General features: G+C 37.2%; 1 protein-coding gene across 1 annotated transcript in view; it reads left to right on the top strand.

Moving 5' to 3' along the window:
* The window catches only part of CPNE2 (copine 2), a 1,786,656-nt gene that overhangs the window by 755,059 nt on the left and 1,004,135 nt on the right, over nt 1-27,462 (top strand). Inside the window, exon 5 of the mRNA XM_044081406.1 lies at nt 15,847-15,873. Within this exon, the coding sequence (XP_043937341.1) occupies nt 15,847-15,873 (27 nt within the window). The remainder of the gene's footprint in view (nt 1-15,846; nt 15,874-27,462) is intronic.

Raw genomic sequence — 27,462 nt, 5'->3', positions numbered from 1 at the left:
CCAGTATATTGACAATATCTGTTGGCTTGGTATAGGAGGTACCATTGTACAGTAGCTCAGAGCAAATCTGGGTATTGCTGTGGGGATTCTTTACATAACTATTGAAGGCCTTATGGTTGGCTTTACTATCTGCTGCAATTCATTTTTCATAGTTAGATTTAGAGGATTTGATGAGGGATCCCAACTTTTTGTTGAGGCTGATAAGGGAGTTTTTCCAGTCTTTGGACTTCACCTTATTCTGCATCAGTTTCTTCCTTCTGTTGTAGAGTTTGTTTATGGCAGGGGACCACCAGATTGGCATCCTTTTTTTGGAGGAGAGTGCCTTGGTTCTATTGGGTATGGTTCATACAGTGCATTGGTGTATGATTTGATGGTCATGCAACTATTCTCCATTTGCATGGGTGCCGTGAAGTTAGCCACCTCTATTTTTAGGAACCCAAAGTTAGCTTTGGAGAAGTTTTTCATGGTAGTTACCTTTGTGTGTGTGGGGGTTGGGAGGAATGTGGATTTCCAAGGTGATTAGTTTGTGGTCGGATCTAACCAGGGAGGAGTTGACTATTAAGGTAGAGCAATGGTCGCCCATGTTAGTAATGACCAGGTCAAGGATGTTACTACCTCTACAACTCTGCTGTTTGGGTAGATTTTTATTGAGAGCCTCCATGAAGGTGGGTGTGTGGTTTGTGTTTTTATGTGAAGGCAGTCCTGGTGTGTGTTCTGGAGGGCTATGTGTTCCATGTGGTGTGGTGCAAATGTTGACCTTCTCCTCTTCACCAGCTATTCCAGTCTTGGCTGGAGAGTGCGTGGCTTCCAATTTGGATATATAAGTGCATCTCTCACAAGTCTGAGTGTTGGGAGGTAAGAGGAGAGGGTTGTCAATGTACATGAGGCAGTTGCTACATTGCCTCAGGATGCCTAAGTTCACCAGGTTAATAGGAGAAAGCACAGGTAACTGACCTTTAGACATGCCTGGAGGGGTGGGCATTAATATTAAGTACTGGAGCTGTTTCCTTGTAGAACGTTTCATGCTGGTAGCACTGTTGTGTGCTACAATAATTGCTACAAGAAGTCTGGCAAAGTGCTAGACTAACAAGCTAGTAAAAGTGCAGGAGAGGAGAGAGCTAGCAGATCTAAGGGAAAAATTGAAAAGCAGACTTTTTGGCACCGCTCAGAAGCTTACAAACTGTCCTGGATACAGCAAATATGTATCTGGACTAGACTAGTTACAGGAAGGGTGGGAAACAGCTGCAAACTTAAACCAGAAAGTGGAAAGAGATGGAAAAACTGCCTAAATGGCCAATAAACTATAATTTCTGGGCCAGAAACCACTCCTCTTGTGGTAGATAGGCTACCTAGTGCTTTCCACTCCCACTGATAAGCTAGAAGGTTTCCCTCCAACACAGAAAGGCTTGCGGGGGGGCTCAGAAGCTTACAAACAGTCCTGGATACAGCAAACCTGTATCTGAACTAGATTAGTTACAGGAAAAGCAGGAAACAAGCTTAGAATTTATTTTTTCACACAAAAACAGCTAAAACAGCACTAAAAACAATTCAAATGCAATGCAAGCTAAAACACCTGAGTTGTAGCATATTAAAGCAAATGCAGTTAAATAAATGCAATTTATTCAGACGTTATTCTGAAATGAATTCAATTACAAAGTGCCAAGAAATATGCTTATCAGGTTTATATTTCCAGGTTGTTTGAGAAGCACACTCAGCCAGAACCCAAGGATATTTTTATTTTAGTAAAGTGGAAAGGGAGAAGGGAGAAACAGAGATAATTTAAGGTTAAGAAACTAAGTGGGTTGGCCTTCTCAAATGTTCTCTGTGTATTAGGTAGAATGAGCTAATGACACTAGACTGGGAGGAGTGTTCCAGGTCAAATTTACATTAAGGGCAGGCAACTGCAAAGTCACCATGTATAAGAACAAGATACTAATAGGGAGGGAGGGTAAGAAATTAAATCAGTTTATATGATACACTCCTTGGCAGGAAATCAGAACAGACAAACAGATGTTTAGCAAATGGAGAAAATTTCCAGTTAATACCTTACACACAGTGAAACTAGCTACAAAAGATTTACAAAGAGTGTGACAGTAAAAACCTTATTTATCAGGCTTTGTGAGGCAGACAATTTTAGTACAACCATGCAGATTAGTTTATAGCTATATAATACAGTCAAAAGTATGCAGCAGACAATAAAATGTGCTATAAATATCTAGAATAAGCAATAACTAGTAAAAATAAGCAAAAAAAAACAGGATATTTTTTTGTTATATATGACAGATCAGAGTTTTGGTCAGTGCCCCTCCTCCATTTAGCTCTGTGTGAAATGAAATGAAAATGAAATATTACACGTAGTATTGCTTCTTTTAGAGAGTCACAACAGAAAACACTGTCAACAGGAATCGGGATTCGTCACACTCAGTTGCTTTGGTTGGACAGCACACCATCTGTCACTACAGACAGCAGGTTTGCATTTCCAACCTTGTAAAGAATATTAGGTTTAGGTAGCATGTGTGAAGAAACAAGACCAGTCTTATATGACATGGAATTAATTACTCTGTTTTCAGGTTGAACTTGAATGTATAAATAGGCAATATTTAGAGAAGAGCATTTGGGGTTACTGGGTCAGGGTTCAGTTCAGTATCTCCTCAATTTAAGAAAAGACAAAATAAATACCGGAGGGAAGAAACTGATGAGTGGTTATAGGAGAAAAAAATGGAGCTTTTCTTGGAAGAAATAATGCAGAGAAAAGTGAGTCTTAAAGGAAGAGAAGAAAGGATAATTAACCAGAACAGAGTAGGAAGCTGGAATATTTTTGAAATAACTTGGTATGTTTTCTGTCATATGAAAGATGTGAGAAGGACATAGAGGGAAGTTATTAAGGGTACATAGAGCGGGGAGATGAAATATAGGGCAAATTAAGAAAGAAGATGGAAACAGAGGAGGATATGGTGTTATTAAGGAGACTGTATGTAAAATAAGAAAAATATCTTGTGGAATAGAAGGGTTAGTTGGAAAGTAGGAAAGGACACACAATGGGAAAAAAAATAAAATATGAAAAAATAATGAATAAACTTTAGAAGTTGGAACTAGGATGTAGCTCACATCCTGTCTTTACTACTTAAAGATGAAAGGAGTGTTTGGAGAGTAAAGAAAGGAAATTAGCAAAAGAAAAAATGTGTATTTAGGATAACAGAGCAATGCAGCATAATTCTCAATTTTAGTGCCATAAGAATGGCTTAGACATGCAGCAAATCTCTAGCCTTTGAAATATGATTAAAAATCCAACAACTTGTTCTTTCTCTAGCTATTAGGCTATGAGCAAGCAGATACTCCACTCATCTGTTGTGTCATGTCATAATGTACAGTTATGCCTGCTGAGATTATCCTTTCTGTATACTGTAGTGTTTCCTATTGTGCTTTAAATTTGTGAAAAGATCTATTTCATATTTTTTCTCACTCTGTTAACCTTTAGCATTTGCCTATGTGTTCCTACTGGGTTAAACTTTCTGAAATATTGTATCTAAATTCGTTGCTCTCTTGGAATGTTATTGTACTATTACTATCATTATTATTATTATTATTATTATTACTATTATTATTATTATCTTTGTGGAGCTTTTCTCCCCGGGCCTCCACTGAAAATGGACATGTATCCAGTCGGACTATCCCGGTCAACAAATGTAAAATAAAATAAAATAATAAAATAAAAAATAAGGTTTTCAGCTTAAGTGGGAACAGGTGGGAGAAGAATAGTTGTAAAACAGTTGTATGACAAAGCAGATTAGCAGAATAAAAAGAAGTCTAGTGGGGGAGACAAAAGGAAAGCTGGTTTAATAAATGAGGCTTTTAAGCATGGAGTGAAGGCAAATGATAGAGCTGGCCATAAAATAATAGCATGCAACTGGTAAATCTGGACTGCTAAGATATGTATGGATTAATTATAGAAAGGTGAAGAAAAATATGGACACATGCTTTCTGAAGAAATACATTTTATAAGACAAAGGAGGAGAGGTAGAGAATAAGGGAAGAGCATTAACTAAATACATCCTTTGACATTAATTCAGCTAGTTTAAAAAATATTTTGCTGATTTCAGAATAACAAAAACTGCCTGTATCAAAGGATGTACAAACAGACCAATTAAAAGGAAGGGAATTATGATACATAGACGTCTGGTCAATGCACTTTTAGAAGAATAGGAAAATGGGGAAATAAGAATAGAGGGCTATGCTTAAGATTTTACTAGCCTATAACATTTTTCTCCACCCAAACAAGTTCAACACATCTAAAGCTTTTGAATTTGGAAAATTTTAGAAATAACCAGGTGAGAGGAGCAGAAATGTCTGTGTGAATTCCTAAAAGGAACAGAACCTAGTTAGTGTAGAGGAATGGTAAATTGGTCAGGTACTGATGAAAGAGAATGATTTAATGGTGACTTTCAGTCTAGTTTTGATAGCTGCACAAGGGGTTTATGTATGTGCAAGAAAACTGAATATTGCAAAAACAAAAATGGCCTGAATTCAATTGGGGAGGCTGATACATTGAGTTGAAAGTTACTCAGTATGTACTAATAACAGAGAAAGTAGTGATGGTAGAAAGAGACATGATCATAAAGTGAACAGGTTAATGGTGAATATTAAGTATGAAGAATATGAAAGCTGCAGATAAATTCACTGATGCTGTAAGAAATTCATATTAGTTAAGATTTACTGAATAGACATGCAGTTTTTATTGACAGACATGCAAGAACATTTTATTTTAAGTACAAGAGAATTCCATGTTGTTTAACAAATCATTTTATATATAGGAAGCTTAGAAACCCATTAAATTACATTTAAGATTAAAGACTGACAACCAAGCTCTCCTGCATCTTTATCATATTCGTACATGTGCAGTTACAGAAACATAGTTGCAGGCAATGAAAGCACTCTCTCTAGTCCTGGATATATAACAAACACATGTTCAGACCTACCAGTTATAGGGGAATATCAGTATATGTGAAGGATATTATCACTTCACAGCAAATTCCTTGGGACACCACACAAACTCGTAAAAGCCTAAATTACCATAAGCAAGACAAGTAACCATTTCATAGCTAACTATTAAATACCCTCTATTTTCTTTGACCATGACTATTGTATGACATTAGCTGAAATCCTTGTGAAACCCAAATCTTTCTAATGAGGGACTTCAGCTATTCATCAATAAAGTGGCCAACCAAAACTGCCAATGATCAGCATGTCCAATGCTTCCTTGATGTTACAAATGCTAACTTGCATACAAATAAACATCCTACTAAAGACCCAGTATAATTTATCTAATCCTTACAAATATTGCCACTTCTTACACATTCTCATATATCTTCATGTCTTCTTAAATCAGACAATAAATTAATGTCCTCTTCCTTTAAAACAGGTGGTATGTCTCATGCAAATATCTCTGTGTTTAGAGACATCTGAAAAGCAAACCTTTATCAGTTATTTGATACCCTAAAACAATTCTAATGTAATCCTCCTCTGATAAATCTCATTAATAAAGCTATTGCCTATACCTCTGACTTCTACTCCCATTTAAATAGTTGTACTGATAAGGCGATCCATGTCTATACCAAATATGAGAAATTTGAAAACACTACCTATGGTGTAATACCTTTATAATTATAGAACAAGAGGTAGAAACTGCTTAATACTTATAAGAGATCTCATTCTACCCCCCTTAAGAGTACACTTAAGCAAACTATCAGAGCATTTAAGGAAGCCATTAAAAAGCTTTAAACTGAGTATAAACTTAAAATAGGTATTAACACCAAAATTAACTAAAGATCGTTAAGCACATCAGGAAGTTAATAACCAACATCTAAGAATATTCAGACCTAGTCCACAGTAATACTTTATACTCTGTCCCAAAGGAAACAGCTAATATCTTAGCTAACAAATTCAAATTTTGTTTCATTCACTTTTCAACTTTCTGTAATTAACCCCTACATGTCTTACCATTACAAATTTACCAGTTGCATACTATTCCACAGATTCCACAATCCCAGCCACCCCCTTTAATTACTATAGAACAAGCTCTCTCAGCTTTCTCATTAACTACCACCACCTCATCCATGGGCTCCGATAATATTCCAGGTTGCCTGATTATCAGTGCTAAATATGGCCTTTCTGAGCCCCTACTTAAACTCTTTAATCTAAACCACTCTACTGGTTACTTGCAATCCTGAAGTCTGGAAAACTGCCATTCTAATGTCATTGAACAAGGGTGGTCCAGCCATGGAACCTGGTAACTGCAGACTCATTAGTCTCACTAGCCTCATATGTAAAACTATGGAGCATATTATTTCAGAGCTTATGAAACTAGACCCTGAAAACTTTTTAATCCTGGTCCCTCATCAATTTACCTTTTTAACCTCATTAATTTCTTTAAAAAATAATTGAATCAGTGGACAATGGTTATGCAGTACATACATCATACCTAAACCTGGCCATGGCTTTTGATAGTATTTGCCATCTTGGCATTACTTGCAAACTTGTAAATCTGAATATAAATCCTTATGTTGTCAGGTGGATAGCTAACTGGTTGAATGACATAACCCATCTATTTAGAGTCACAGGTGCCACATCTGAAAGCAAAAGCATTACTAGTGGTGTATCAAAAAAGCTCAGTGTTTGGCTCTCTCCTTTAGCATCTGTTTCTCTGACCTCCTTTGTCTATGGTTAACTAGGTTTGTAAGAACTGCAAATTGTTAACCATTGTTCTATCTTCCACTGATACACAGTCATTCTAACAGGTTAAATCATGTTAACAACTGATGAAAAGACAATGGTCTCAAACTAAATGTAACAAAAATGGAGCATAGTTCTGTTTTTATAAGCAAAACATTTTCACTTACTATATAGCTCACACACTGTTGCAAGGGTTCTAGACACACTTATTGATAAGTCCTTATAGTTTGACCATCATGTCTCCACAGGAGATTAGGAAGCCTTATGTCTGACTCATCTAATTTTTAAAAGCATCTCCACTAGTTACAAAGTCATCTTAATTTCCCTTTTACTCATATATCATCAGGACCATTTTTGGATGTAATGTACCCACTGGCATGTTTTTGTCCAAACACATTACTTAATTTGAAAGACCTTAGAGGTTCCCAACTTAAAGGTTCAGTGGCCTCAAAAATCAAACAGTATAGACTGGCAGACTGGTAGCTGTCTGTACTAAGTCTCTTGTAGAGTACTCCATGGAACTCTATGTCTAGACTTTTGAGCCATGAAAAAATCAACCTTCTTTGATCTCCTAGCCATTCACAAAGAAATGGTATCTCATACACCTGGTCAAATGAACTAAACCTTCATCAACAGACAAATAAGATGCACTGGCATGATAGATTCACATCCTGACATATCCCTCACCTCTAGAACAAACTTCTACTATATGTCAAACAAATTAGCACCCTTGCCACCTTCAGGGTAAACCTAGATAATTGGATAAGCAGCCTCATATTCTCCCAAGGTCTATCTTGTCTTACCCTGCTTGAGGCTATAGAGAACTTGTGAGTAGGGTTTTTTGGCTATGATGATTTTGCAGAATGATTGCCTGGTATATACTTATGAACCTAGGAAATATTGTAGGAGGAACAGTTACTTTAGTGATATTGTCCAGCAGGTAAAGAAAGAATGGCTTGAGTAGCTATGAATGCAAAAGTAAAGGTGATGACTGGGAGTAGAATGTGGAATAGAATGAGACCAATCATGCCATGTCCTTAGATTTAACACTTCATAGATATGCTACCAGTGCTACAGAGCCAGTGCTTCAAGATTGTATTAGGTAAGTGGCAAAAACTTTATAGTGAATAGTTATTTTCTGCTGGGGAATGCAAGTTGATTGGCTTTCTAAATGCATTAAAAAGTGTTACAAGTGTATTATGGTTTAATTTTCATTATAGTGAGACTGAAGCATGCTTGGACTTGGGAATTTCTAAGTGCATTGCTTCAGACAGATTTTATGTTTCTGCCATAGCTATTCATATAAAGGATGTGGCCAACCGCATCTGCATTCTAGTTACTTAGAGTAATATTCTTAAGGTCTAGTCAGGTAGTCAACAATCTTTTTCAAGTAGAAATTGTTGGCCTAAGAGGTTCTGAGCTAGAATCTACTCTGTAGCTATGCTACTGGAAGCCAAGAGATATTTGAAGGACAGAAGCTTTTGTTCTAAGTCATTATTGCGTTATGACATTGATGTGTTTTGCTTCTTCTGTTAATGAAGTTGTACATGATAGTTTTTAGGGTTTCCACTGATTTACAGTTTGGACTCAAAATCTCTAAAATAAACATAGTCATAACTGAAATACATGATAGTATAAAAAGATCATTGTCAACTGTCCATTGATTACTAATAAAAATAGCTTAAATGTAAAATCACTTTTAGTGGAGCAATCAAGTTTATATGTTAAAAAGGTAATAGAAAGCATATAGCAAACTGGAGACCAATAACACTGAGAAATACAGATAACAGAGTCTGCATGAAGATAATACCAAATAGTGCACCTGTGGTGCTGGATGAATTTATAAGGGAAGGGTTATTTTTAGAATCAAGGAGAAAGGCAAATGAAATCTTAATAGTAAAAGTAACAGACACAATTCTGAAAGAAAACAGAGTAAGGTTAGAGATATGTGATAAGGATTTTCACAAGGTTTATCATGAAGCAATGTGGAAGATTCTAGACAGCAATGGAATAGGGAAAATGTTGAATGCTATAAAATATTCCATGTAAACTGAGGGATGAAGGAAAGAAATTACAAGAGGAGTTAAACAAGGTCATTCATTAATTATGTGTATTGGAAATGAATGCAGCAATTCAAAAATGTGTGAATTGGAAGAAGGAAATATGAGATGGGAAATGAAGCTATAATACCTTTATGTCATATGCAGATTTAGTGATTGTGGCTACAACATAAGGTATGTATAAGTGAAGTTGTATGAATAGAAAATGTATTAAAGAAAGATGGGCTACAGTTAAATAAGGCAAAAAGCAAAAGGTTTGGTGAAAGTAAGAAAATATTTATATTAGTAACAAAATTTAGAGTGCGTGAAGCTATAAAAGAAAATGGAAAATCGTGCTAGAAGAAATAAAATGTTGCCATCATGGTGGTGAAATTTTAATCCATCATTTAACAAAAATTAGTATGTTAAATATGTACAAATGAGGAAAACTAACATTTGGGGGGGGGGGTGTACATGTTTCAAGTTAAAATAGAGGAAGATGTTACAAATATTTTAAAATTTTATTTGGTGTTCAATGACAAATCCAGTAAAAGGAGAGGAGATATACAGCAAATAATAAGGTTTGAATCTAAAAAAAATGCTACATGTTTTTAGCAGCTGTACAGTTTTCTGTGTTACAAAGGTGAAAGAGAGAGTAGGAAGCGATGATGAGGGAAACGCCATACATAAGGTATGCAGTAGTAGTATGGGAAGATGAAGGTGTAAAAAGGTAAAAAGTAGTAGTAAACAAAGGTGGGATGAGAAGAATATGAAAACAAAGTTAGGGAAGGTGAAAATTTATGAGATTGATAGAAACAGAAAATCATGGTAAACTATTATCTAAAAATACTGTATGGTATGTCCTAGGAAATAATTAAAAGATAATGTAACAAAATACTATAAAGGATAAAGGAAAAGATTTAAAAATGTTCATGAAATGGGATTTCCTGTAAAGAATGTCGTTGAAGAAATTACCGATTAAAATTAATATGAAATATAAGATATTGGAAGAAAGTAAATGTGGTGAGTGCATTGAGGAAAGAAACAGCAAAATAGTTTGTTCACTATTTAACAAACTGACATTTTTGGAGAAATTGTAAAAAGGAATATAAATGGAAATGTGGAAGAAAGTAAATGTGGTGAGTGTACTGAGGAAAGAAACAGCTTGACAGGGGCACAGGAAAATAATTTTCTTGGGTGGCGAAAGCCAGGGTACCTTTTTGGCTAGGCTTGTATAGGCCCTAGGGCCAATAGCCTAGTACCTACCTATGAACCTATGAACCTATGAAATAATTTAAAAATATAACATTGATAATGACATACAGAAAATACGAGAAAGAAAAAAATGTGTTTTTTTTAAATGGGACAGAATAATGTTTGCAGCAATCTGGAGATTATAGGAAAGAAGATGTGAAGATCTTTTGTCTAATACAACTGGAGATTATGATGTTCTTAATGGAATAAACAGATGGTTGTTGAAGAAAGGATAGTTGATAATCTTTAAGTCAATAATATCACTATTTATTTATTTTTTGTATTTTATAGTAAGGAGTAAAAGGTAACCCTAAATTAAATGCTGCTAGATTGTATAGTTTCTGTTAGCCTTATATGAAGATGCACACAATGTGTGTCTTTTGTCATTATAGCCATGTTTTTATTTCTGGATCCTCATAATGCAGATTTCTGACAAATGGTAGTTAAAAAAGGACTTGAGGAGAAAGAATTAGGTTGCCAAAAAAACTTTAAAAAGTGAAATGCAAAAGGAAAATTTGTTTGGCAAAAGCCAATAACAAAATAAAGCTACAACATGCCAAGCATGTAGGAAAAAAAGAGTTATAATGATGTTCATCCTAAAAATCAATTACAGATGTCTTCAAATAGGCAACAAGTAGTCCCCTTTACAAAGGAGACCCAAGGAAAGTAGTTCTAGTAAAATAATAAAAGGAAGAAGAAATAATAATAAAAAAAGCTTAAGCACAATAAACGTAAACCTAAGATATGTTCAAGAAACATAACACTCCTCTAGGAATAACAACCATTGAAAAGTATACAGATTATAAAAAAGGTATCAAAACACATGATAAATATGCAAACACAGATAGTTGTTACTAGTATAAGAAGGTAATTGGTTTAGAATATAGCACAGTTAAATGAAGCAGTGAAGAACAATGAGAAAGGAAACAGGTGTTCAGAAGGAAGAAGAGAATGAAGTGGATGATATGATGGAAGGGTAGAGAAAGAAGAGGAGAACTGCAGTAGCAGGGAAAGTGAAATGGTACGGAAAGAAAAGAAGAGGAGGACTGGGTAGAAAAGGGATGGCGGTATGGCTAGTGTAGTGTGGTTATCTCTACAGTGTTACGTAATAAAATACCATCCAAATGGAGCTAATTGCACAAAAACAGGGTCATTGGAGAGGAAGGACGGCACTAGTTTGTATTCATTTGTCAGTTTATCCAGGAAAAGTCCAGGAGCAAAGCTGTGTGTCTTTGAGGCATACATTCAATTATATTTGAATAGAGAGTGGGTTTTCTAACTTTATGATAGTGATTGGAGTAAATTTCCATATTTTGGATGGAAAGGTAAAATACAAGACATGTCATGCTGTATTCTGTGTTTTGGAAGCAGAGACAAGGTGTCCTATCTTTAGAGCATTATTGTCTACTGGGACAGTACCATTGGAAAATATTTTTTTTAGAGAAGGATACTTTTCAGATTGCTATATGATGTTGTGGGCTACTATTAATTAGGAATAGTTATAGTAATGGAGCAGTTCTATCCAATTAACAGGTTTCAGGGCCATTCGGTGATGGGATTTGTTTAATCTATTAGTTGCAAATTCTGCTTTTTTGTTGTAATGTTTGAGTTTGGATAGCTGGGTGTTTTATAATTTTGTGAAAATAGGAGAGGTAAAATGGAGCTCTGGGAACAATTAGGCAGAGGCTGTAGCTTTCTTACTACTGTCAATGAGAAAAGGCTTGTCTCTATACATTATGCTTAGTTTTAGTGTAATGTCAATGGCATGCTTGAAAGCAGAAGTTGAATTTTAGGTTTTCATTGATGACAACTCCCATTAACTTTATGTAGATGACTAAGCCAGTCTTGGTATTGTTGGTGGATGTAACTGTGAAAATGATTTTGTTAGTGAATGGCTTAGGAGTGAGTATGATTAGTTTTTTTTTTTTTTTTTTTTAAGTAAACCACTGTCGGGGGTCACATACCCAGGATTCTATTGAGGAGAAAGGTTCTTGAATCATGACTTGTAGTTCAGACAAGGTAGGGGCAGAAAAGATTACTGTGGAATGATTAGAGTATTGGGCTATTGAGGTTTGTTTGGCAGCAATAGGAAGGTCATTAATAAAAGGATGAAGTATTATGCCATTTAACTGATTGAAATCTACTAGAAGGATAGCAAGATGAAAAAGTTGAAAGTGAAATGGTAAGGACCAGACACAGTCTGGAACATATCTAGGCTGGGGTAGAATTCAAAGATAAGGAGTCAGTGAAAAGGGAAAATATAAGGGCCTGACAAAACTTGGAATATATTAGATGCCACAGTGGAATCCAGGGATAATGAGGCAGTGCTGTTCCTTTAAATGGTACTAGTCAGACCACATACTACTACATACCTACACCCTGTTTCTTCTAAATAATCCTTTGCATCCAGATTATCTTGTTGTTACTGTATAGATATACACTGACACCAATACAAACCTGTTAAACTACTTAACTTCACTTGGTTGTATATTCTTGTTATAGGCCATTTGTGATGTAAATTTTTGTCTTGGATGACTAACTGTAAGTGGAGCTTTTCTTCTTGGCTCTCCACTGAAAACGGGCCTTTAGCTCAGCTGGATCAACCCAGCTAACAAATGACAATAAATAAATAAATTATGCAGTTCTGCAGGATTTATAAAGACATAGAGGCCAAAATTCTGTTGTGAATAAAGTAGGATAGTGGCTATGATGACCAGGAGCGGCCTTAGGTCAACTGGTACCCTAGGCAAAAGGGTTCTTTGGTGCCCCCCCCCAGCACCACCCAGTGTCCTCATCCTAGTCTACCTACACCAAATAAATACTGGAAAAGTGCCCCTACTAGAGCGGTGCCCTAGGCGGCCGCCTAGTTGGCCTATGCCTAAGGCCGGCTATGATGATGACGTAAGGAATGTATGGTGAGAAATGTGAAGGCAGGATAAATGTACTCAACCATTTTTCATCTGAAAAGAAGAGACAGGGATGAAATATAATGTGGATATACAAGGCACTAAGGGAAAATATGATGGGACATCACTGGAAAAAAGGATAAGGTACACAGGAGAAGGAGGAGGCAGTATGAACAGCAGACCAAGGGAGCACAGTTTAATCTTCTCATGAGAAATATAGTATATTTGGTAGGTACAATTAGTCATCAAAATGAATGGTAGAAGCTGAGACTGCTGAAACATTTAAACCTGCTTGGGATTCCTCAATGGGTAGGATGGAAGTCCGAGATGATGTAGCTGCCTTAAACTATCTGTAACAGTTAAGCAGTCATTCAGTTTATGTCATCTTATGTTACATTACATTGTGTTTTTTGTATTATGTTTTGGTATTATGTTATTTTACATTAAGTTAAATTACGTTGCATTTTATTTATTGACCTGCCCTCCCCAGTAGAACTTTTTCCCTGAGCCTAACTGTGACTGACTAAGGCTATCTTCTCCTTGCTTTGTCATACTTTTAAAGTAAATACCCCCTGCCTGTTGCAATTCAGCAATGATTTTAGGGCCCAGGGGATTGCAGTAGAGTTTAAAATGAAGTAGACATTGAAATGACTCTTTGCCAAAATTAATTCATTCAGAAGTACCGTGTTGGGCACAATCCAGATGCAAACAAGACAGTAAAGCAGCAAGCTTTGTTACATAGAGGCAGTTACGACAAAAGAAGTATGATGATTAAATCTGACAGGTGTCTGATGTCATACCTAAACAATATGCCGACAACAGTCATCAACAAGCATAAGTTGTCCACACAGGAAGAGTGGCCGTCTCTTTCCCAGTCACTCAACTTCACAAAAGTGGATCCTGAAGCCCTGTTGCATTTCTGTTTTATAGGTAGAGTAAGATTGTCTAAATCACGCACTGTGAATTAGCAGAAGTAATCATAACTCAGTGGGCTGCAAGAGACATCAGTGAACAGCAGCCTAGAGTGAGGAATTTATCTTCACATAAATAGGCATAATGTATTTCATACAGGCTTAGACGAAAACCTACATAAGTAATTCAGTATAATGATAGGACTGTATCCAGAAATGATTTTGTACTCAGACCTTATATTGTTTCCCAGCACTGCTACCTAACAGAGCCACCTTTTTATTTAGCTCTCTACTTTTCAAAATCATTAATCAAGGTCAAACCTGCAACTTAAAGAACAAATCTGCTCACTCAGGGACATCCACAATGCTTCCCTTTACCTAGGTAGATCAAGATTCAAAGCAACTCTAGGGAAAATAGCACAAATGTGTAGAACCAACTCCTTCTACAAGTCAGACAGTTAACCACCCTTGAAACCTTCAAGAAATAACTAAAAATGCATCTATTAAGTGAGTCATCTTGTTCTTCTTTCTGTGATAAGCTCCAGTAAACTCAATATGCTACACTGCTAACCCAATTTACTTAATTTGAAGCTTATCTGTGAAGACTAGTTACTATATATAATGTAAAATATTTGTAAAAACTTGTTTAACTGTTTTTAGTCTGCACAAATATATATATATATATATATATATATATATATATATATATATATTACAAGGATTTAATTCAACTGTTTTAATTGTTCAGCACATATATATATATATGCACATATACATATATATATATATATATATTTTTATATGTATATATATATATATATATATATATATGTGTATATATATATATATATATATATATATATATATATATATATATATATATATATATGTTTATTTATATATATACAAATTATGTCCTCTTACACTACACCCCCAGTACTGAAAATTGTGTGTAAATCCTGTGCTGAAAGTTCTGTATTTCTGTCTGCTATTGTATATGTTCATAGTAAACCTCATTATTGTACAATGGATGGTCATTTCTGGATGAAAAGGGTCTCTGAACCAGCCTATCTGCAAGAGTATCAAAATGAAGTAAATACATAAAATAAGCCTTTAAAAATATATGTATCTCTGCACTTACTACCCTCATACATTTTAAAGATGATGCTAAGCTCACCCACCCTGTGAGGTGCAGGCAGTCTCTCTCCTTGCAGTGGCAGCACCTACTGGAAAAAGAGGTATATGGAATGTAGCATGTAAGCCAGAGACATGTGCTTGGCTCTCCCACATTATGTCTGTGTGGTAGCCTTCATGGTGGGGGGGGGGGTGCTGGAAGGTGTACATGCATTAGGAAAGATAGTCCATACACCAGTCGCTAGACAGGGGGCTTTAGGGAATGCAGCAAAAAACTCAGAAGACCATCTGGATGACATTCCTCAGTGAGCATCTCTCATCAATGCAGTGAGTCATCTGAGGACTAATGGTCAGCAGGCAACAGAGATAAAACAAGATATAAAATAACATATATAATTCTTCAGCATTGGCTTCTGAACTACTAAGAGGTTGTTTTTTAGAGGAGTGTGAATGTCATAAGGCTTGCTGTATTCTGTGCCATGTTGCAGGCACTGCTTTACACAGCTCTAGATATTAGACTTCAGTGAACTGTAATATTCTAAGATTCTCAGAAAAATGTGCCCGCCATTAAATAGACCAAGCATACCTGATTCGCCTGTGCTTGAGAACTATATACACATAAAGCAGTCACTCATGAGTGCTGATTGTTATCATTTCTGTATAACTAATACTAATACTATTAATAATACCCATCTGTTGACCAAGTAGGCCCACTGAAAACACGGTCATTTTAAGAGGTGACCCAGGAGCAATGTTTGGATAAGTGACTTGCTCACGAATCGTGTTTTAAACAGTCTGATGACCTACGCATGGCTAAATAACAGTAGCAACTAGCCTGCAGAAACAGATAATTAAGGTTCTGTTGCAAATGAGACTAGTTCACAAGAAATCAAACCATCAGTACTACAAAAACTGGCTACTTTAAGACATTTTACCACTTCATGTGTCAGGGCTTAATATTTATGTAACTACAGATTTTACAAGAATTGCTTGCTTATTATAGACTGATGCCACCTCTAATCATAGCCTATTATGAGAATCTTTATTCATATTCGGTGTTATAGAATACTTCAGAAAATAACATTGGAGACTATTCTATCAAAACAGTTGAAAAAAAATTGTAACCAAAGCTTACATACTGTCCAAAAGAATGGCATGAATATTAGTATTGAATGGTGCCAGAAGATCCAGTAAAACTGTGATATGACCAGAACTCAGATCACAAGACAGAAGATAATTATTTACTTCTTCTTTTAGCTTTTCCCAGTTAGGGGTCACCACAGCAGATCACCTGTCCACTCATGATTGGCAGTGGAGTTTTTTACTGTGTTGAGTTGCCAGCCCAGTGCCCAACCTTCCACAGAAGGCACACACATGCACGCAGTCACACCTAGGGACAATTTAGAGTGTCCAATCCACCTACAGCATGTCTTTGGGATGTGGAAGAAAACCAGAGCACCCGGAGGAAAACCACACAACCACAGTGAAAACATGCAGACTCTGCACAGAAGGCACCCCCGCCAAGGATCAGACCAGAGAACCTCTTGCTGTGAGGTGGCAATGCTAACCGTTGCACCACCGTGGCCGCCCAGAAGATAATTATTTACTACCTTGACAAAACCTGTCTTGGTGTAATGCCAGCCTAGCAGGTCTCATAGAGATGATGTTGATTAAGAAGTATTCCAGCTGGAAGGCAGCCATTTTTTCAAGAACCTTCAGAGTACAGGTTCATAGATTCGCAGGTGACTACTAAGCTAATGATTCTAAAGGGCCTTTTTAAACCTAGCCATTCTTCACATATGTATTGGATAGGTTCTGATACCCTAGGTTTTTAAGGGGTTGTATATAACCTGGACATGAATGGTCCAGCATTTATCAGCTTCCTCTTTGTAATAAGGACATAGGTGCCAGACCAGGGGTAAATTTATGATTCCCAGTCCACTGTTCCAAGTTTTGCTTGAATAATTGCATGGAATAAATCTGCTTCACATGGATGGGAACCCTGGTCCAGAGAAGGGTGTGTTTTTAAGGAACTTACTATTCAGCTGAAGAAATTGCAAGGCGAAAGTGTGTTACACTCGTGGTTTTCTTTATTAAAGTTTATACCCAAAGTTTGTGGTTTCAGCAACTATTTTTATTTTTTGGCTTATTCACTATTTAATAGTATTGGGCTTATCTCTGATACCAGATTTTCTTCTGTTAATCTGTGAGACATATGCCTGCATTTTAACACATCTTATTTATGTTGTAGGCTAGGTTTAGGTCCCTTGATTGGATATTTCTTTTGTTTGTTTTCCAGATGTGCAACAGGTCTGTCAGAGCTGCATCAGAGGATGCTTTATAAGTCAAGCGAAGATCACCTTTCAGCAGTCTGTGAGAGACTGAGTATAAGGATAGGTTGTAGAAGACTGAATAGATAGGTTAAAGGTGAGCAGACATGAAAAGTTACTTCTCCTGTCTTAGGGAATGAAATAATAAAAGGGATTCTAGAGAACCACAGACAAACCCAAGAAGGTCTGGCCAATGGCACCACCACAGATACAGATAAGACACACAGGAAAGATCTGGAGTACAAAGATGTGGTCTCACAGGCAGGATTACATACACTGCATTGTTAGGTAGTCTGAACAAGCTCCATAACACTGAGGCCAAAGCAGCCACAGAAAATCCCTGTAGCCCCATTCTGAAGAAAGAGTTTGACCTATAAACCAATGACTTCCATCATGTGGTAAAGAATCAAACAAGAATATCACACTGTATTTTCATCAGTTCATGTTTGGGGCAACAACAGCCTGGAATACAATGTGCATTTGCAGTAGCAGCCAGTGAGTAAACACTGGCTGTATGATTATATTTTGTAAATTTAAAACATTCTCAGTTTTTCTTATTGTTGTGGAAAACAAAAAGGTAAGTCATCACAAGGGTATAACTGGCGTTTATATTATGCTGTCGAAAACTCAAACTGTCGACAGCGTAATAATCGACACGAAAATGTCGAAACCCCTGAACATCGAACACACACAAAAAAAAAAAAAAAACACCCAAACACAACACAAATTGCTCTATGCAGGGGGCAAGCCCCCCTGCACTCCCCACACCCCCGCTACTTAAATATACCAACTCCAAGATCGCACTACATTGCAGTAAACGTGAATCTCCCCATACATACGATGACTTTCGTTTTCAACATTTTGGTGCCAACAATATCAGCTTCGATATTGCCGGCCTTCGACAAGGTGAAGTAGACCCTATAACTGCACTTTGTGTAAGCAGAAAATGCCAAAATGACAGCAAGAATGCAGAGCATTCTGTTTTAAGGTAATGTGAAATTTACAGCTATTCCATTCCCAAATTGGTGTTAGAAAAGTGTGGACATGGTGAGAAGGTTGCCAATATGTATAGTCTGAAATGCTGTGGAAGCAAACAATAACTCAGAACTTAATTTCCTGCAGTTCAGAAATGCAATAAATGCAAGTAATATTTAACTGAGTGATAAAATGTATTTTTCTAAGAATTAGCGACATAATAAATGTGGGGTATTTAACACTAACAGCCTTATTTGTTTATAAAGCATAAGCACTATCCATTTACATGCAGTTCAATTATTCAAGGTAGCCTCAAGTTTACAAATGCTAAACATGTACTGGTCATATTCAAGAAGGTCTACACGTATACGATATGTATACAGGAACATTCTTATCACACTTTTTTGCTTTCTAGTCACTCAGAAAGATTACAGTAAGTGTACACGTAGTCTACGCTTTGTGGTAACCTTTATGAATCCCTGTCAATATTTAAAGCTGCAGGAATATCGGTAGGAAAACTAAAATTAGGAGGAAAAAGGTGTGAGTTACAGTATGTCAGTGTTGTCTGTTCACTCAGAACGGTGTATACATAGTGTACACTTAGTGTAGGTGTTATTGAATCCCAGGGTAAAGCAGCATTTGATAATGACTTTCTTAGCTTTTCCAAAAGTTACTGCAAGTTAGATGTGATTGCAGACTCATTCAACAGAATAATATTTTCATATTTTACAGGACTGGAAAAAAAGTATAACTACAAAAGACAACTCTTAAATATTATATAAGCACCTCTGCATACAAAAAGTTTTCTAGTTTATGAGAAGTAGATTACTCCATCTTCACTGATTATCCCATCTCCCATGGCAGTAAAGTACTCTGGCTAATGAGTGCTGTGCAGGCCTTTAATTTTATTAGGAATGGCAAACACAAACCCTTTTCCCAGTAAGAGCCCCCCACTTCAAAGATATGCCAGGTGTTAGAGGGCTACAAAGAAGCTAAATGTTTCCTTGTTTTTATTTAAATACATGTTTACAACTTGCCCTAGTGAACTAGCATTTCCTCTACTTTCTGTAGTGCCTGATTGTTCAGTTGTTAACCCAGGTGATGGATAAATACCTGAGAAGAGCAGGTCCTGCAGCAGTTGATTGCACTGAGTATTTCAAAATCTATTAGAATGCCTTACCTACAGTATAACTAACTATTATTTCCATTAGTGAGCATAACATTCCAATGTAGCTCAGCTGAGGTCACAAAGCAGTATCCATTATTCTAAAAACTGTATTAAGAATTGCTATGCAATTGTTTAACCATACAGTAGCAGAAGGTGCAGGGGTGGCCCGTGCTATTGGACTGCCGGACTGCAGCCCCCTCAACTTAAAATAAAGAAAAATAAAGAAATAAAAAGAAAAAAAAATTTTTAAAAATCGCGGACTTCCGCGCATGCACACTAGTCCAGACCGCTGCTGAGACAGTCTGGAGCATGCGCAGATTGTCTCAGCAGCAGTCCTGACTGGGAAACATGAAGAACAGAGCTCCCAGAAGTCTATGCAGTTTTAAACTGCATAGACTGTCCTGGAACTCGCTGGGAAAACGCATCGGGGTCGGACTGCAACGTAAGCAGTCTGGAATTTGCTGCAGTCTCGTCGGGTGTCAATTGGATTGGAGTTTGCTGCAGTCTCGTCGGGGGAAGATCTTGCGACGGGGGTGTGCGCGGGCGGGTTTTCATACTTTACTCGGACAGGGATTTGGATTTATGCTACAGGGAAAGATCTACTAGGGATTTGGATTTATGCTACAGGTAAGTGTGTGGATAAGGATGTATGGTGGTTTGCTACAAGGTGTGTGTGTGTGTGTGTGTGTGTGTGTGTGTGTGTGTGTGTGTGTGTGTGTGTGTGTGTGTGTGTGTGTGTGTGTGTATCCCAGGTGCAATATACTGGTGGTTAGACTCATGGTGGTATGGTAGGGAATACCTCAGGCTTGAACCCTGTACCTTGTATGCAGGTGTTAAAGAGGTGAATTCCCTACCCACCACCATTTGTAAATAAAATTGCAGATTTTTGCCTCATATTTGATCTGATCTGTTCCTCATAATATCTGTGGTTTGTAAATGTTGCAATGCTTGATATTTGATGGTGCAGTGGTAGCATTGTTGCCTCACAGCTGCAGGTTCTCAGGTTTGATTCTTGGCAGGGGTGCCGTCTTTGTGGGGTCTGTATCTTCTCCCTGTGTTTGTGTGGGTTTGCTTTTGTGTCCTCCCATGTTGCAAAGACATGTCTGCATTATTTCTTCCTGGGCCTCTGCTGAAAATTGTTTTTTTGTTCCAAGTCAGACTGTCCTGATTAACAAATGTTAAATAAAATTGACAGGCATTTGAATTTCAGACTTCAGGTTTCTGAATGTTTAATTCCTTACATATTTGATGGTGCAGTGGCAGTATTGTTGCCTCACAGCTATAGGTTTTCTGGTTTGATTCTTGACTGGGGTGCCTTCTGTGTGGAGTCTGCATCTTATCCCTGTGTTTGTGTGGATTTGCTCTGGTGTCCTGCCATTTTACAAAGACGTGTCTACAGTATTTCTCCCTGGGCCTTTGCTGAAAATTGTTTTTGTTCCGTCAGAAGTAAAATTGACAGGCATTTGAATTTCAGACTTCATATTCTTCAGAAAATGCATAGTAAAACAACTTTTATTCTAGCAATAAATATATAGTAACACAACCTTTTATTATAGCAATTTTCTAAGTTTATAAGATGACTATTTGAAATTTGTCCTTATTTTTGGGACTGTATTACCCTGTTATTGGCTTTGTCCAGGTTTTTTGTGCTAAGGTTGACAGCTATGGCAAGAACTGAATTCACTGAATATGTTTGAGGGCTGTATTCCCTCATTACTGGGTTTGTCCAGGTGTTTTGTGCTAAGAGGTTGACAGCTATGGAGAGAACTGAATTCATTAAATGATAGCCATTTAAGTTTCAGTCTTCCTCTCTTTCACAAAGCAGCTGATTTGGCGTAGTGGTATGTTGCTCTGACTGTTTTGCACATGGACTTTGGCAGTAAAATGTATGGTGGTAACACAGCATTTTTCTTTCCCAAAGCAGGTGATTTGGCATAGTGGTATGTTGTTCTGACTCTTTTGCACAGGGACCTTGGCAGTAAAATGTATGGTGGTAACACAGCATTTTATTCTAGCAACTTTCCAAGATTATACAAGCAATGTTTAATGTGTCCCTGGTTTTTGCCCTTTTGACCCACCCCAATAAATTTGGCTTTTTCCAGATTTCTTGTGCTGCGAAGTTGGGATGCATTTGAGTATTGAGTAGATTTTACAAGGAGCTGAGAGCTGCAGGGGAAGAGAAGTTTAGTGCTGCTTATGCTAAGTCAGCTCGCATTGCTAATAGCACAACAGGTTGTGTACTTGCTTTTGATGCAGAAGGTTGTTGGTTCTACTCCCATAAGGGGTGAATGCTGCCGTACTGAAAGTTAAGATACTAACTATGAGCCTGTTATCAGTTTGCCATCCATTTCCTATTGCAATATTACTAGCTTATTTTTAATGTAATTTAGGCAATTTATTCCTCAGGGGCATCAGACACTTTATTTTTCGATTAAACCATGAAATATAATGGTGATTGCTAGCAGCAACCTCTTCATTACAGATTTATTTGATGTGGAATTATTTAGATGACTTTTTTACTACTTCAGAGATTGTGCATATTTACTGATAATGGTGGACTGTATAATTGTGCATATTTACTGATAATAGTGGACTGTAGAAGTTTGAGTAGACTTTTATGATGGAAATGTTCTGAATTGGGCAGTTTTGTCATTGGTGCATGCGTTTTGTTTCATTGTTTACTGGAAAAATGTTCAAAGCAATATGAAGGTGTATCAAAGAGCACATGTATGTTTCATATGCAAGGGGCCTAAGATTTGAAAACAGCCCAGAATTGATCTTTATCTGCCACGGGTAAAATGTATTTTCTTTGAATGTGGGTTTCAATGTTGTTCCAATGAGTGAGTTTCAATGGCAGAGAAGTTTTAATGCCAAGTTTGTTTAGCAGATGTCTTAGTGTTTGTGCTGTAAAATGCAAAATAAAACTTTCAAATGAAGCTCAAATCATCATAGAAGTAAATCAGTATGCACGTTAGTGTTTATGGTAAATAGAGTGAAACAGCCAAGTAATGAATCATTGGAATGGCTGCAGGGGGAGGCTCCATTCGACCATGGTTTTGTGAGGGGGAAGGGCTTCAAACTTAGGCAGCCCCAGCTGAACCATACCTCCCAACTGTCCAGATTTTCAAAGAATGAATAGATTTTTTGCTTCTTATTTTTGGTTTGTTCCTCATAAAATTTGTGTTTTTCTGGCAAATCATTTAGGAATTAAGTCACTAAATAATGACACACTGAGTTTCAGACTTCATAACCTTCAGAAAAATGCATGCTAAAGTAAGACCTGTTCTATCAACTGTCTCAGTTTATACAAGAGCAATTTTTAGTACTGTTTATATGTTCCCCAATATATTTGGCCTTGTCCAGATTTATTGCATTAACAGGATGAGAGGTACATGCAAATAAATTGCTTTATAGAATTAGGCATAGCCAAACCTCTCAACTGTCCCTGATTTTGGCTCAAAATATTGCTCTTCCCCTAATGATCCCTCCGCAAAATAGCAGTTTTGGAAGAAAACATGGAGGGTTTATAATTAGGAAATAACTGTAATAATCAGTTAGATTACTTATTTCAGAAATGCATGTAGATTCTTTTATTTTGTCAGCTGCTCAAGTTAGCAGTACTATTAAAGTATCCTTTCTTTGACAGGTTCCCAGCTGTATTGTGTTGCTATTTTATATTTTTACATCACATTTTTGGTCCATTTTTCATAAAATTGTGTTTTTTTGGCAAATTAGTGACAAATCATTAAAGACTGAAGTTAGAAAATAATGACATACATTTGAGTTTCAGATTTCATACCATTCAGAAAATTCATACTAATGCAAGACCTCTATTATCTTTCTAAGTTTATAAGAGCAATATTTTAAAAATTTCCTTATTTTTGGGCCTTTGTCCCATTTATTTGTATGGCTTTGTCCAGATTTCTTGCTCTGAGGTTGAGAGGTATGACAAATGTGTCAGGGCCATCACAAGTCACCCAGAGACATTTCAAACTGTGACATACTTGTTGCACCCCACTCCCCCATGTAGTGACTCTGGATGTGTTGAAGCAAAGCACGGAGTAGTTATGCAGTGTAAATGTGCAGAGTATCCCCCCATCCAAGGTAGACACAAGTACTAGAGTGGCTTTTCATCTGTCCTTGATTTTTACAGAATGGTCTGGTTTCTGTCATATTTTTTGTACTGTTGATTTATGCTTATTACTCAAAGTGCCTGTTTCTCTGTGTTTAACTAGCAATACTTTAATGACCATTAGGTAAGCTTGGCTGATATTGCAAGATGCAAGTAAGCTTTAATAAGCATACTGTTAAAGAATTGCCAACATTGAAAGCCTTTCTGTTGCCATGTAGAGAATACTTAACTAGATAATGTATAAGCCTTGGGTATTGAAATGCATATGCCAGTATTTGTAGTAAAGGACAGGATTACATTATTTTAAGAGTCTCATTACACTTGGAGACTTTCAGTCTTCTCTGCAGGCTTTACCCGTAAACAGAATGCCAATCGTGTGGTCCATAACCTGTACCGTAATCCTTTTAGTGTAGTCCATAACCTGTACAGTAATCCTTTTAGTGTGGTCCATAACCTATACAGTAATCCTTTTAAGCAATGTATCTTGAGCTTATTTCTTGTTTGCTTTTCATTTTTTACTTTGATCATGTTTTCCCCATGAAACAAGTAGATGTCAGGCAGCAGGTCTTTTTTTTGGATAAGGAACATTTTTACAAGTGGGGGCATCAGAGATTTCTACTTTCAGCATGTTACTTGGTACTTTAATAAAGCTGAATATAAATTATAATTAGAACTGCAGTGCAAGAAGTGGTTTGAGTTGAGTGCTCCTTGTTTTTCTTATACTTGATTTTGACTGGCATTCCATTAATGTATTTAAAAAAAAGTTATTTATTTTTTCATGCCTCACAACCTTTTTTGTTTCCATCTAGATATTAAGCTGTCATGCAGCCAATGCATTGAAATATTTTTATTCTTCTACACTTCATTTTGTCTTGATTGGACTCTCATAATGACGGTTTGGCACCCAGGGCAGTATATTTAGTTTTTGTGGTTTTGAGCATAGCTCCTCCCCTTTCTAGTTGGCTGCACCACTTCCCATTGACCCCACCCATTCAGCTGTCTCCTGCAGCCCCCCTTTGATTTAAAGTCACCAGCCGCCACTGAGAAGGTGTGTATTCACTCTCTTCCTGATTGTTCTAAACAGTTTCATCTCAAAGCACCTGAAAAACAAGCCAGCTTCTCTAACAGAAAAAAATGCTTAAGCAGCACTAGCTATACTTAAATTCATATAACCTTAAAAAGATGGGACAGGCTATAATCATCATGTTACTCAAAGCAAAATGTCCTACAAAGCAGCTGCCATTTGATTCATGTGTATAAGTGCTTGTAAACTCCCAGAGACTTAGATGTAAAGACTGCCTAACATTTAGTCAAAGATGAATTATTTGAAAGTAACAGAGTACAATGAGACAGAATGTAATTCTAGATGATTATGTCTACAAAACTAATTTTATACATATACACAAATGTGCACATGCGTGCACAGACACAAATGTTCATAGTTAATACACGTTCTGCAGACACTATGTCTTAGAAATTGCACAGTGTGCTTATGGAATTGGTACATAAAGTATGAGATATGTGGGGAGGGGTTGTCCACCATGTAAGGGTTTGAGGGGGGTTCCTTCTACAAAAAAGTGTTTCCAGTCTGTGCTCCTACCACGAATAGCACAGATGTCTTCATATCTTGTCATTACCCAGCTTCTGAACAATTGTATTTTGAAGTCTCATAGTGGAAGTCACAGATTGTATATACATATGGATTCCTTTCAAAGGATTGAATGCACAGCTGGTTCAGTATGTTTATAACTCTGCTATAATCCAGCAAATGGGAAAGTTATCTAAAATTGTGCTCCGCTGCTGCTGTTTCTCATTTCTGGGAGATCCATGTGCAGCAAAGATTGGCAATATGTCTTTTTCCCCACTGTTGTACACTGTCAGAGCTGATATTTATAAACTGCAATCCTGAGAGTATAGAGACTGTAAATGCAAATAGGGGAAATTTATACTAAATCTCATGGTGCAGTAGCTTCAAGTGTTCCTCCTCCTCTGAGGTACAGTGACACTGGAGTTAGTATATTTAATCTTCAGGGGTATGGAGGTGGCTCAAGGCATCATCAAAAAGCACCTTAGGAAGTGACATTCATTTTCTACCATCCATTACTTTTCATTTGACTGCATAAGTCACACGAATCACCAGTCATAGTTTCACGTAATGCACAAAGGCTGCATGTATAAGTCAAATCATTCCTTTACCGAAGTAAAATGGTCACATTAATATACAAAAGGTTGATAACACTTTGAAATGCTTTCAGATATATACTGATTCTTAAACTTAAATGACAAGAGTTCAAATAGGTCAGTAAAATTCAATAATTCTCATAGGTTCATAGGTTCATAGGCCCTAGGGCCTATATAAGCCTAGCCAAAGGTACCCTGGCTTTCGCCACCCAAGAAAATTATTTTCCTGAGCCACTGTCGAGCAAAGCCACAGAAGTGATCCCCGGGGTGAATTTCCTATCTCTCATCCAATCATCAAGATTTTTCTTGAAGAGTGCTAATGTGGAGCTTTGTTTGATATAGATAAGTAGTTTGTTCCAGAGTATGGGAAGTCTCTGGGACAGGAATCTATCCCTCCAGCATGTTCTGTATATTGTGGTGACGAGGTTTAGGTCCCTAGAGCGTGTAGCTCATAGGGATTGGGATTTCTTTAAGTGGAGCATGTCTAAAAGCTCTGGGTTTGACATAGCTTTGTGTGTTAGGCAGAGATCACCTCTGAGTAGGCGATATGCAATGGAGTAAAGCTGCAGTTTTTTGAGACGGTCTGCATAGGGCATCTCTTTGAGGCCGGTAATCCTCTTTGTGAGGTATTTCTGTGGCCTTTCTAGTTGTTGTAGATGTCTTGTGAGGTACATACCAAAAGAGGCATACTCTATAATTGGTCTAATGAGTGACGAGTAGAGGGGAACAATGACCTCTTTTTTCCTGGATGAGAAACCTTTTGTGATGAGGTGTGCCACATAGAAGGATTTCCTGACTACTGTGGCGATGTGATTATCAAAGGAGAGACTACTGTCCACCTGTGTCCCAATGTTTCTTATCACACTTTCGGTGTTAAGTAGACTACCACCTATGTGGTAGTTCATGGGTACTGAGTTTTTACCAAAAGGAACAACAATGCACTTTTTGGCATTGAGCTTGAGGCCATGGCTTTGACACCAGGCATCTGTCTCAGCAAGGCCTTTTTGTAGGATGTCCACATCTTTTGGAGTTTTGATTATGGCACCTAGTTTGCAGTCATCTGCGAACTTCGTTAGCCAAAGAGTTCTCTTCAGTCTCATTTTTACCAAGCATGCAGGTCTGCATTCCTGACCTAACTACAGACTATTTTCCTTCATGTCTCCTGGCCTCTGTGGTTCTCTAGCTCCATCCTTGGCCAAGGCTTTGCTCAAACCTGGGTAGAGTTTTTGCTCTTTGTCTGTGAAGCTCCTCTCTTTAATAGGCCACTTTCTAGGTATGAGGCTCCCAAGTTATCACTCTTGGACAGGCCCTTGCCTAGGTATCACGATCCTGCACGAATACCTTCGGTGTACTGACTCCTGTTTGCATCCCTTTGTTTTTCATTGCTGAGGCATTACAAACATTTCCATTGTTTTTAGCATCCATTTTTTTTTCTAGGAGTGACACTCCCCCTCTTTCTTTGCTCCACCTACATGCCATTTCATTATATGAATAAACTTCCAACTTTCTGATTGCACCTATGGACCATTTTATTGAATGACACCTCTTCCAACTCCACTATATCATACCAGTAGATCATTTTGTGTGTGTGTGTGTGTGTGTGTGTGTGTGTGTGTGTGTGTGTGTGTGTGTGTGTGTGTGTGTGTGTGCGTGTGTGTGTGCGTGTGTGTGTGTGTGTGTGTAAGGATGATGACAAATTATAT

Source organism: Protopterus annectens, chromosome 8.part0 (assembly GCF_019279795.1).
Source record: "Protopterus annectens isolate FY-2018-M chromosome 8.part0, PAN1.0, whole genome shotgun sequence".
NCBI classification, from domain to species: Eukaryota; Metazoa; Chordata; order Ceratodontiformes; family Protopteridae; genus Protopterus; species Protopterus annectens.
Note: the sequence above shows the minus strand (reverse complement) of the source record. Positions and strands in the feature narration are given on the sequence as shown.